The sequence below is a fragment of the Guillardia theta genome (assembly GCF_000315625.1).
Source record: "Guillardia theta CCMP2712 unplaced genomic scaffold GUITHscaffold_140, whole genome shotgun sequence".
NCBI classification, from domain to species: Eukaryota; class Cryptophyceae; order Pyrenomonadales; family Geminigeraceae; genus Guillardia; species Guillardia theta.
The window spans coordinates 56,798-68,124 of NW_005434534.1; the positions used below are offsets into that span (position 1 = coordinate 56,798).

At 49.7% G+C, this 11,327-nt stretch overlaps 6 protein-coding genes across 6 annotated transcripts; 3 read left to right on the plus strand and 3 right to left on the minus strand.

Moving 5' to 3' along the window:
* Window positions 1-254: 254 nt before the first annotated feature.
* On the plus strand, window positions 255-2,325 carry GUITHDRAFT_119124 (hypothetical protein; the record flags this gene model as incomplete). Its single annotated transcript, XM_005821613.1, has 14 exons — window positions 255-494; window positions 730-783; window positions 828-873; window positions 973-1,010; window positions 1,057-1,096; window positions 1,152-1,238; window positions 1,285-1,386; window positions 1,436-1,521; window positions 1,570-1,644; window positions 1,691-1,753; window positions 1,804-1,932; window positions 1,990-2,076; window positions 2,124-2,234; window positions 2,293-2,325. 14 exons carry the CDS (start codon window positions 255-257, stop codon window positions 2,323-2,325), a joined length of 1,191 nt encoding a protein of 396 aa, XP_005821670.1.
* A 650-nt stretch (window positions 2,326-2,975) lies between these two features.
* On the minus strand, window positions 2,976-3,717 carry GUITHDRAFT_155655 (hypothetical protein). The gene has a single exon (XM_005821614.1). It carries the CDS (start codon window positions 3,454-3,456, stop codon window positions 3,166-3,168), a length of 291 nt encoding a protein of 96 aa, XP_005821671.1. The 5' UTR covers window positions 3,457-3,717; the 3' UTR covers window positions 2,976-3,165.
* Window positions 3,718-4,070: 353 nt separating this feature from the next.
* GUITHDRAFT_155656 (hypothetical protein) lies at window positions 4,071-5,489 on the plus strand. The gene is made up of 2 exons (XM_005821615.1): window positions 4,071-4,691; window positions 4,757-5,489. The coding sequence occupies exons 1-2, from the start codon at window positions 4,651-4,653 to the stop codon at window positions 5,184-5,186; spliced, it is 471 nt and encodes a 156-aa protein (XP_005821672.1). The 5' UTR covers window positions 4,071-4,650; the 3' UTR covers window positions 5,187-5,489.
* Window positions 5,490-6,558: 1,069 nt separating this feature from the next.
* GUITHDRAFT_119126 (hypothetical protein) lies at window positions 6,559-7,989 on the plus strand (the record flags this gene model as incomplete). Its single annotated transcript, XM_005821616.1, has 8 exons — window positions 6,559-7,041; window positions 7,089-7,220; window positions 7,264-7,335; window positions 7,379-7,433; window positions 7,480-7,508; window positions 7,554-7,610; window positions 7,676-7,755; window positions 7,863-7,989. The coding sequence occupies 8 exons, from the start codon at window positions 6,559-6,561 to the stop codon at window positions 7,987-7,989; spliced, it is 1,035 nt and encodes a 344-aa protein (XP_005821673.1).
* A 296-nt stretch (window positions 7,990-8,285) lies between these two features.
* Window positions 8,286-8,765, minus strand: GUITHDRAFT_119127 (hypothetical protein; the record flags this gene model as incomplete). The annotated part of the gene is made up of 4 exons (XM_005821617.1): window positions 8,286-8,324; window positions 8,370-8,437; window positions 8,526-8,605; window positions 8,665-8,765. The coding sequence occupies 4 exons, from the start codon at window positions 8,763-8,765 to the stop codon at window positions 8,286-8,288; spliced, it is 288 nt and encodes a 95-aa protein (XP_005821674.1).
* Window positions 8,766-9,292: 527 nt separating this feature from the next.
* On the minus strand, window positions 9,293-10,281 carry GUITHDRAFT_119128 (hypothetical protein; the record flags this gene model as incomplete). Its single annotated transcript, XM_005821618.1, has 3 exons — window positions 9,293-9,313; window positions 9,363-10,083; window positions 10,130-10,281. The coding sequence occupies 3 exons, from the start codon at window positions 10,279-10,281 to the stop codon at window positions 9,293-9,295; spliced, it is 894 nt and encodes a 297-aa protein (XP_005821675.1).
* Window positions 10,282-11,327: the final 1,046 nt, after the last annotated feature.

Sequence of the window (11,327 nt, forward strand, 5' to 3'; positions counted from 1 at the left end):
AGGAGGCCAAGGATGACAAGGAGGTCAGGTAGATCAATTTTGACCCACATCGGCTGTTTGATCTCTCTGCTATCATTAGCTTTGTGAGATTCGGTAAACATTTCTTCTTTCAAGTTGAACTACTTGGCATGAAACTTAACTTGATGAGATGAGCATGACGCGTTGTCAGCCAGGCATACAAACTTACTGTTTGAGTTTGCTTACAGATCGTGTGTTTCATGGATCCGATTTCACAACTTGTATTTTGAGGTGAGATGTCGATGAGATTTGCTAGTGCACAAGAAAGAACCTGGTGGAGTCAAAGTGAAGACTTCTGGAATATTCCGCATGATCAGTCTTACAAGACATCAAGTGTGAAGAATGCAGAAGCCCTTGCCGATGAGAGTGAAAAATCCTCTCCAGCAGCCTCCAATGATAGCCTTCACATGACGATCGAGGCTTCGCCAAAGAGGAAGACCCGTAACATTCATTTGGATGCAAACACAGAGTTTGTGGTTAAGAGAGAACGATCAGGAATGCTTCTCCAACACAGGTGACCCTTGTCATCTTTGTCCTTCATCCTGCACTCATACCCGAGATCCAGATTCTGTCCATGGGACGGGTTTGAATATCATCCCCTGGACAATATCTGCTCTATATGTGGATCTACAAGATCAAGAGCGGGTTATGCCGGGGCCAACCATAACGCACGTGTTCTTCGCTGGTCCTATGGTTACTGATGCAGTGTAGGTGCTGGCGAAACTGCTTCTGCCACCATGGGAAAGAGTTCTATGGAAGAAGCAGGTTGGTGCTTGCGTCGGCTCGTGTAGTCGTGACATGCGATGAAGCCATACGAAGACAACTACGTGGACAGAACCTTCCTCGAGTCGCTCGGTGAGCTCGCATGGATCGTTTCCTGTCACGATCATGATGAGCCCGCCTCATCTCCTTCTTTGCTGCCTGCCAAGCTCAAGCTGACTCTCATACTTTCAGTCACCAACGCAAATTTCCATGCGTATGACGCGTGGCAAGTGAGTCACTTGGATGCATCCGCTGCATCTCTCATCTTCGTTGCAGATCACCAAGGACAGTGTAGTTGTGTCACAGCACCTGGCAGGTGCTTGCGATGAGAGCTTTCGAAACACACAACGATCCAAGTGACGTTTGTGAAGGGACTGTACTCTTCCTTGGGATCGCCTACCTCACCAACTATCGATCTCTGGATCTTTCCTACATGCTTGCTCTTGATATAGTCCTAGGTGCTTCTTCTTTTGCAGCTGCTAGAACGTGAAATTCTTCCTTCAGGAGCAGCAGGTTGCATGGCAATGCTCCTTGCATGGTTGTCTCACAACGGCAAGACCGAATTACGTGATTTGTCGTTTCCTGCCTCTATGCTGTTCCATGTTGGTGTCTCATGGTTGTTGTCACAATATTTGATGCTTTGATCAGCTTCAAGGAGGACTGACTTGGGACAACATCATCCTGCTTGTTCCGCTCTATGGCAGAGCGACCTTTTTGTTCATTGTTGCGTTATGCATCTTGGTATCTTCTTTTCGGACCCCGAGTTCACAACGTGTAAAGTTTTGGCAGTCCCCAATCTTGAGGACCTTGACTCTGACGATCAGCGATGACACTGTCGCGGTCATGGCCATAACCTTCCTCTCGGTTCCCTTCTATCAGCATCAGTGCCTGCTGACCAAGTCACGTGCAGGTCAACTTGTTGTGCCACGACTACCGATGGGTCAACGGACGGTCGTCAGCGTTTGGCGGCAGCGTGCGAACATCATTTGGAGGAGTATCAGTGTGGGTTGAGGAGACATGCAGGTCTCGCTGAATGCTGCCATGTTCGTTTCGGTCATCCTCGCTTCACGAGCTTCCTCCAACCTCCACGTCGCCCTCCTTATGTGCTGTGCCGTCGAAGTCTTTGCACTCGCGCCAAGAGTGTATCGGCAGGTCTGAACTTGAGCCGAGCTGAAACTTACAGCCGAGCTGAAACTGACCCGAGGATAGGTGAAGCTTTCTTCCGAAGTCGCTCACGGCATTGTCACCTCTTGTCTCGTGTTGATCTCATTAGCCCTGCTCTTCCACATCAGTCCGGTACGGCCTGCAAGGTACCTCGCTGCCGCTGATTCCTTTCAATACAGCTGCTAGGCACAATCTTTGGATTCTTCGTTTTCTTTATAACCTGGATATGTCCACTCACTTTTCTGTACATTCAGAGATACAAGAACAAGATCAATGGCCCGTGGGATGAGGTCAGTAACATTGCAGTGTAACTTGGGTTGAAAAGACGATCTGCTGATTTTTCTTCAGGCTGTTCCCATCAGGAGGAATGATCGGATTTGAAATAAAGTGTGAGAACGAGAAGCTGAAGGAGAGTTCCTGGCCATGGCTTGTTGATAGTGAGCGATTAACTTACATTTCATGGTGTTGTCAACCTGCGTTGGAGTGAATAGCACATTTGGTTCTATCACACTCGAATGCTCTTATAGGTTCCAGACTTGCAATTCAAGTGATTGATGCATACCCGATTTGCTTGGCGATCGCCTGCTGAATCGCTCTGCTATTACTTCTTGCCTTGATCTGCTTGCTTGCTGGCTGCGAGAAAACTAGCAAATGTTTAAGCTCATCCAAGCAGGCAGATGCAAACTGGGATTTGTATATCTGACCAACGAACTGCACCGTCTGACGATTCGTATGGGGAAACATCTTCCGGGCAATAACCCGGCCTTTGTTGTCTTGTCTTCATCATCCTTGTCCTCAATGCCAAGCTTCGTCACTTGTGCTTTCAGGCTCTCTCGCGGCCGGCGAGCTAAACAGGCAGAGGCAGAGGCAGAGGCAGAGGCAGAGGCAGAGGCAGAGGCAGAGGCAGAGGCAGAGGCAGAGGCAGAGGCAGAGGCACAAGATTTCATGCTAAGAAATGTCAATCCTCCATACTCATTGTCACGAAAGATGACAAGTCAAACCCTTCGACTGAGACGCGAGATGAGGAGCAACCTGAGAGCTTTCACGGATGTATTGAAGGGACGGAGGGTAATAACCTGACAAGGGCTGCGAGAGGCCTGATCGGATGGACTCGCTCTCGTCAACCTTCGGCCGCAGCAGAGACAGGCAGAGGCTACTGACTGATGGTGGCGAGCAGACGCTGAGCAGAAACAAGGCCTGACAAGAAGACGGGAGCCCTCTTTATCGAGTCCAGCAGACCCCGCGAACCTCTAGGAGATTAGATAGAGCGAGATCAGGATCAAGAAAGGCAGAGAGACTGACAAGAGGTGGAAGGGAAGAGAAGAGGAGGATGGGATGAGAAACGAGGTAAAGGCAGGGATGCGGAATGAGGCGGAAATGAAGTTGAGGACACCTCTGTTGCTTTCCTACTCCCCGAGGACAGGCGAGGGTGAGCGAATGAATCGGGAACAGGAATGAGTACGCGAAGACAAGAGAGGCTCTTGCTTGCAGCTTGCTGGCAGGGGCATGCATGGTTCATTGGATCTCATTGCAGATACAATCATCTCTCCTCTTATCACCCTCAAACTCAAACGACAGATTGCTGAATGACACAAGCGAGGGGCTTTCCTCGTCAGGTATGTCACGTCAGGGTGCGGCAGGTCACGTCAGGGTGCGGCAGGTCACGTCAGGGTGCGGCAGGTCACGTCAGGGTGCGGCAGGTCACGTCAGGGTGCGGCAGGTCACGTCAGGGTGCGGCAGGTCACGGTTTGAGGCGCCATGGCGTTGATCGTCTCACTCCCCGCCCATCAGGAGCTGCAAGGGACAGCCACTCCGGTTGCTACTGTAGTGTTGAACCCACCCTTACTTCCTCCCCTTACCACCCCCTGTTTCCCTCATTGCACAACCCCGGGGTGCCATCCTATCCCTCATTCGCCCGTCCCCTTCGCCTCGCCCTCGCCCTCGTCCTCACTCTCGCCCCGTCCCCCGCCCCCGCTTCCTCCCTTGTCCCTCCCCCCCTGTCCCTCCCCTCTTGTCCCCGTCTCCCTTGTACGCACCCTGACCTCTTCAACCTCTCTTCTTCTCCCCGCAAACCTCTTGCCGGTCGCTCTTGTTTGCCATCTGTCACAAATTCTTTGCAGTCACTTCTCTCCCGCTGCCTCAACCTCCTTCATCGGCTAGTCCTTCCTCCCATTCTGATTGGCTGTTCCCTCACTCAACCTCCTCACCGTCTTGACGCATCGCGACTTGCTTCACTCGCGTTTCCTCCGTTGCGATTGTTGCTGGAGGTGCCCTGCATGTCGCAGTAGGGATGAAGGCAAGCTCGTACTGAAGGCAGGCCGGTGCAAGTGATACTCAGCGACTCCGACTTGCTGCAACAAGTCTTGAGAGCAAAGCAGGATGAAGTGCAATGAGTGTACGGAAGGGCTGGAAGCTTCGTTTGAGTGTGTCGAGTGTGGGTTGCTTCTGTGCGATGAATGTCATCGGCATCATCGGAAGAGTAAGAGATCGTCGTCGCACTCCACCATTCCCCTCCCATCAGCTTGCAACGTCCCAACCCAACAGATTCCTGACGCTCCTTCGCCTCAAGTCATCAAGCCGCGCATGGCACACAAGCTGTCGGGGCCCCGACCGAAGGAAGTCATCGACATCGACATGTTGACAGGTGAGTCTCAACGGGGGTCACTCGCTTGACGTGCGCCATCAGAACACTTGCACGGAGGCAAGATGGATGACAAGAAGTACATCTTCCCTTGGAATTTGAAATTGTAAGTAATTGCTTGTCGCGCACCACGAAGGCTCTTGTGCTTGAAGACTGACAGAATGATTTCAGGATCAGACAAAACGTACCAAACTGGAAGCCTTCCAACGTTGAAGGGAAGCAAGACAAGCTGGGCAAGAAAGCTCCAGGATGGCTGGGCATTGAGTTTGAGAATCGGGTGGACGGGCAAATGGTGATTACCAACGTGGTGCAAGGAGGACCAGCGGACGAGCGGCCGGACATCCGCAAGGGTGACCTCCTCGTCGCCATTGCCGACCGCAAAGTTCGCAAACTCCCCCCCTCGGACTTGGCAGGGCTCACAAAAGGAGAAGTCGGCTCGACGCTCGAGATGCAGGTTGGGGCTGAGTATCTCCCTGGGGCTGGTTTCTCTACCGAGCACTTGCTGGCATCGGGCAAGACGGTCAAGGTGGAACGAGCCATGGCAAGCGAATGGACAGCGAGCGAGGATAATGGTGAGGCGAGGTGTAGCCAACTCACATGACAAGTGGACGCAGGAAAGGACCAGTCGACGATCCTGCTGGGTTCTCCAGCCATTGAGATTTCAACCAGCAGCATCGCGAGATGCAGTCTCGATGAACAAGAATCCATCAACATCTCCAACTCCCCGCAGGTACCTGGAATGCTGTGCATGCTCAAGTGATTGCCCTTGTCCAGGAGGACTCGCGGAACAGCCGTGCAAGCTCAGTCGTTTCCAACTCGTCGAGGAGTTAGAGCAGGAGCCATCAAATCATGAATGAATTACGAGATCCTGCGATGTCAGTGCATCCATCGGATCTCAACTTGCAACTTGGTAGAATGCTGCCCTGAGCCCTCAAGAAAATACCTTGCAGGTCAAGTTAACTGGAGAACAGTGCAGCTCTCCTTCAAGAAGGGCTAGTAAACGACCCTTCAATCCATGTAGAGTGTTGAACATCCATGCTGACATCCCTGCCTGCTGACTTGAAGCTGCTTCTGCTCGCTCCGATTACCGTTCCTCAACGTGAAACAACATTCAACATTCTCTCTCAGATTTTAATACCAACCGGGTTGATTATAGTCCTCGTTCATGTAGGAGCCACCGTCACAGTCGTTGTGCAGGGGTCCACAATCCTCCTGATGCTGCTGAATGTATCCACTTGTGCTCGGATTGAAGCCGGTATGCATGGAGTACGGCTCTGTCACAAGCAACGTTGAGATACTCGCTGTTAGGAGAGAGCATGCACAATGAGCAAGAATACACGAGGGCCGTAGCCTCAACAAGCGTAAACAGAGACAGAAAAGATCTTAATATCCTTGTGTGGAAACAACTTGTGCTATGATGGAATGGAATCACCTGGAATTTTCCTTGGCTGCGATGGATCACTGCCGATGGCGTCGAGAAACACAAGTTTGGTGAAGACTCCTCGTGCGAGATTCAGCATGATCTCAGGTTGAGCGAGTCCTACAACAAGCAAACGTCGTCACATTCCAGATGCCAGATGCCAGATGTCAGATGTCAGATGTCAGATGTCGGATATGAGAAGTCAGAAGTCAGATGTCGGATATGAGAAGTAAGAAGTCAGATGTCGGATATCAGAGTACAGACGTCACAAGTCAGATGTTGGAAGTCGGATGTAAGACATTGAAGTCAGAAGTCAGAAGTCATATGTTGGAAGTCAGATGCTGGTATTTAGATGTGACATGCGAGATGTCAGACATGAGATGTGTGGTGTTAGATGTTACAAGTCTGATCAGAGCGCAAGCCCTCTCACCTTCTCCTCCCCTCTCGCACCTCCTGTGCTCGGCGACTCTTCGGTTGTTGATTGCCTATAAAATCATCAATAGAATCAAGGATTTACATTAGATCTACGATAAACTAGCAATAAAGGCATGCAATGAAATGGCTTGTGGTGCTGGTGGTGCTGCATGGCGCCTCTAGTCTGGTGGTGAAGCCGGAGAAGGGAGAGGAGCTCAGGTGGGTCCCGGACGTCCCTCTGTGGATCCGATTGGACAAGAGCAGGAGGGAATGCTTTGACATCCATGTCGACGGGCTGTCGCAGACCATCGCGTGCGATAGCGACATCTTCATTGACGACCCAGGCATCGGCGAGCACTCGCTCCAGCTGTTTGCCACCTTCTTGCCGACAGCCTCGTCACTTGTCTACAACGAAACGTTCAGGCTCGTCGTCAAGGACACGATGCCTGACTGGCTGTCAGAAGACGGGAAGTACCAGTACCCCGAGAGTGTGGAGGGGTATCACCAGTGGTGGTATCACAGTGGCGTGTGGTCAAACACATACTGGCGGGGTGTTGTATCTCATAAAGCGCCGACAGACATGTGGAACTACCAAGAGATCATACACGAGATCAAACCCTCGGTGCTAGACACCTTTCTGCTGTCTTGCCGTCTTGACGAAGTTCGAAGGTTGTTCTTGAAGTCGGAACACGTTTTGGAGGCTCCACGCTGTTTTTCTCAGATGTCATGAAAGCAGTACATCAAACATCTGCATACAAGATATTGACCGTTGACATCGACCACGACTCGATCAACTCACAAGTGCGTTCGTCACGCCAACCTTGTCCTCTCTCACCCTTGGCAGTTGAACCGGGAGCCTCGCGTGGAGATTCTGACGGCACCATCGGCTTCGCTACGCGTGCAGAGACGTTTGAAGGTGAGACGAGGTAGAGACATCGGGAGCTGAAGGAGAGCTGTAGGAGCTGAGAGATGAGCTGCCCGGGTCACTCTTCGTCATTCTGGATGGTGATCATGGTTGGTGATTTCAAGTGCGATTGTTTGCCACTTGACCTTTGCCAAGGTGCCGACAACGTGACCCTCGAGCTGCAGGTTGTCAGCGCTCAGAGAAGTATGACGGTGTGATCGACGTGGCAGATGATCTCGCAGGTGCTGAGGAGAGGAGACTACGTGGTGGTTGAGGACACCAACCTTGTAAGTGAGCAGAGAGTCTCTTGTGCTGTCTTTACGCTTGAGCTCTTTGCCTCACGCTCTTCTAGGACGGCCATGAGTTTGCTGTTCATCCCAACTGGGGCCCGTGTCCGTATGATGCGGTGATTCAGTTCCTGGCGATGAACAGGTCAAAGCAACTCCCTCAATCCGCTCCTTTCTTACTTTACTTGGCTCCTAGAGAATTTTTCCGCCGAGACTTGCAGAGAGAAAGGAAGTTTGGTTTCTCGCAATCAGTATGCTGATCTTCATGTGGTTTGCTCTGAGCCTGGTGTTGAAGATGGCAGGTTTCCTTCGAGTTGTGGGCGAGGATCCTCAAAACATATATAGCCTCGAGCTACACAATCCTTACCTCGACATGTGATCTCATGACCTTGGTCCGCCTGCATTCAGATTATGCCAAAAGGTTCCCGACTCTTTCCTTGCTTCAGCATTTCAAATCACCATATCAGTATCGTCTAATATGAAAATTGAAAAGTTGAATATCTCAAAAAGTCTGCATCATTCTTTGAAACTCTTTGGATTTTTATCACAGTTGGGGTGAATTGTCAGGACAGTAGAGAGAAAACTGAAAATTTTCTTTGAATTTGATTATGCACTTTTCCGCTTTGTAGTCTGCAACTGAATCTCTATGTTGTCATCTTAGTAAATAAGGAAATTTCAGGTCTTGAATTCTACAACATGGCCAAATCCATGTTCCTGCTCAAAAAAACAAGCAGATCAGACTGAAACACCTGTGCTCACAACATGAGCCTCCTTTCTTTGTACGACGACGTGAACCTCAGGAGATCCATCAAGACTTTGGGATTCCGCTAAGGCAAATGACACAACCAAAGTGAGATCGCTTGTCTTTCATTAGTTGCATGTCGGAAATTTTAAGCTATGAGAATGTTTAGGGACCCTTGGGGCGCGTGCTGGCAAGGAAGCCGTTTGGTTGATTTCTTTGAGGAGAATGCTTGTTCACAGAGGCTTGCTCTAACCTGACGACAAGCCATAAACGTCATCCTTGCGTTCAATCACTCAAAAGGGTCTCTGTCACCTTCTTATCCAACCAGACTCATCAGAGGACGAAGATTCTTCTTGGAACGACTCCTCCATTCTGCCTCCTGCCCTTCGATCCTCGGATAGCGAGCGCTCCATCTGACTTGAGTTTCTCGGACGTTGGGAATAGCTCAAGCTGTCGGACTTCATCTTCTTCTCTGCCTGCAGTATTGAATACATTTCACGTAAAGAATATTTTGCAGCCGAGAGTCCTCTACGACAACTGTACATATGATTCTTTAAGACACTTCCATGATTTGATAGCCAAGACGATTGCAAAGTGTTTGCTACTAAACTCAGCTGCTCTTCAAGGAGGCTGACAGTTTCAATGCCTTGCCTTAGGCACAAATCCGCCTCCTCGGCACCTTCAACAGCATCTCTTGAGACGTGACCTCGTTCAGTATCCTCATGTTCGTGCATTCTCACTTCCATGATTCTTAAATAATTACCTGGAACCACGCCAAACCCTCCCTCAAGGTTTTGAACCAGGTACCAACCGTCTGCATGCCTGGCTTTGACTTGCAAGACCTCTCCACATTTAATGCTTAGTTCATCACGTTCGTTTGCTGAATAATCAAACAAACAAACGGCAGTAGTTCCTTTTGGGGTCGCATGTCCTGTAGTCCTCACTTGTATGAATTCTTTGGCTGGGGTTTCAAAGCAAAGCTCCAACGTTTCGTCATCTTGCTTGTATACCTTCTCTGAATCATGCGTCCCAGCGCCCAGCTCGTGAGCTTGTGGCTCCATGTGAATGTTGGAGTTATAGGAATGTACTTCATCGTTGAGCTTGCATGCTGAAGTGAATTGATCTATGGCTGCCATGTCAGAAGCATGTTGATCCAACATCTCCTCCTTGTCAGCATGGGTCACGATCATCAATTCGCTTAGACGAGTTTCTTCAGGGCCGAGCCGTCTGAATGGTATGATGAGGGACTCTCCGTTCCCGGTGATGTTGGGAGCAAGCAAACCATCAATGTAGGCTACCAGGTCATCCTCATTCCCCTGCAGCACCAGACCGACGTCTAAGATGATGCCAGTGTAGCACAGACGAACGAATCCTTTGAGACCTAGATGGCAACATACTTGCTGATGCCACATGTCCATCTTAGGGGCACTAGCAGTCGGAATCAGTGTGCCTTGAAATTGTAGTGTACACTCGCAGGAACAAGAGGAAATGGCAATGGCGTCAGAAAGGGTTCGACGAGAGCCATCTTTGCACATGATCGCAACAGCTGAGCGAATCAGATCTTCCTTCCTCACGTTTTGCTCCTCATCTACAGAAATAGCATCCAAGATTTTGATGATGGATTCAGAATCCCAATCTCTTTGTTGCAGAAACTTATAGGCGTCTCGTCGTGAAACTAAGCCAGCTCCAAGCCCCAACATCTGAGAGTTGCCAACGTTAGCATAAGACAAACTGAAACACCTGAAAAGATGAGATATATGTGGGCATATCTCTTTACCTGCGAAAAGAGCATGACTGGACATCTGTTTTCAAATCTCTCTGAAAGTTTGACGCCATCCTTTTTACTTTCCGCCAGAACTGAAATAGAAAAGCCACAACATTCGCAGATCTGAGCAAACAGATAAAGTAAGAACTGGAATCCTTGTCCATTTTCTGATGTTTTCGTATATAACAAACATAATACTTTTCTACTAGTCCATCACTTGTTCAAACTTGTGATCAGGCTTTCATGTCATTCTATACTCTAAACATTTAAGCCAGTGCATTCTAATTGCCGCTGCTTGTCGAAGACCCTGTTCTCATCTAGTCTTCAAGTCGCTCTCGGCGTCTCGTTTCGAGCTCATGCGTGACCTCACCAGCGTTCGTCTTGCTTCAGCCATACTTCCCGCCTTGAGCCCTTCCATGCAGCTGTCAGCACAGAGATTTCGAGCTGCTACCGGTGCGAAAGAGGAGGGGTGGTATGATAGTAGGTCCGTTATAGGGGTGGGGTCAAGAAGCAGTAGGGGTTGTGCCTATCGAGACCTGGATGCATCTCAACCCCAGGATGATCGACAGATGATTCAGATTCAATGTGAACATCCTTCTCTCAATCAATGTGAACATCCTTCTCTCAATCAATGTGAACATCCTTCTCTCAATCAATGTGAACATCCTTCTCTCAATCAATGTGAACATCCTTCTCTCAATCGATGTGAACATCCTTCTCTCAATCGATGTGAACATCCTTCTCTCAAGCAATCATGTCAAGTGTTTATTTGAAACTTCTGGAAGCTCAAGCCACAAATCACTGCTCCCTTATTCCAGCTCGTGTTCAACACGAGTCTTACGTCGAGTTCAAGAACTTTCGCAGCTCTTCTCGATTCTTTTGCTGAGGAACGACAGCAGAGTGACCGGTGAAGAAGCCGGCACGGCGCCACAGATCGACCGAATTCGAAAAGAGAACGAGAGTGAGAGAGAGAGAGAGAGAGAGAGAGAGAGAGAGAGAGAGAGAGAGAGAGAGAGAGAGAGAGAGAGAGAGAGAGAGAGAGAGAGAGAGAGAGAGAGAGAGAGAGAGAGAGAGAGAGAGAGAGAGAGAGAGAGAGAGAGAGAGAGAGAGAGAGAGAGAGAGAGAGAGAGAGAGAGAGAGAGAGAGAGAGAGAGAGAGAGAGAGAGAGAGAGAGAGAGAGAGAGAGAGAGAGAGAGAGAGAGAGAGAGAG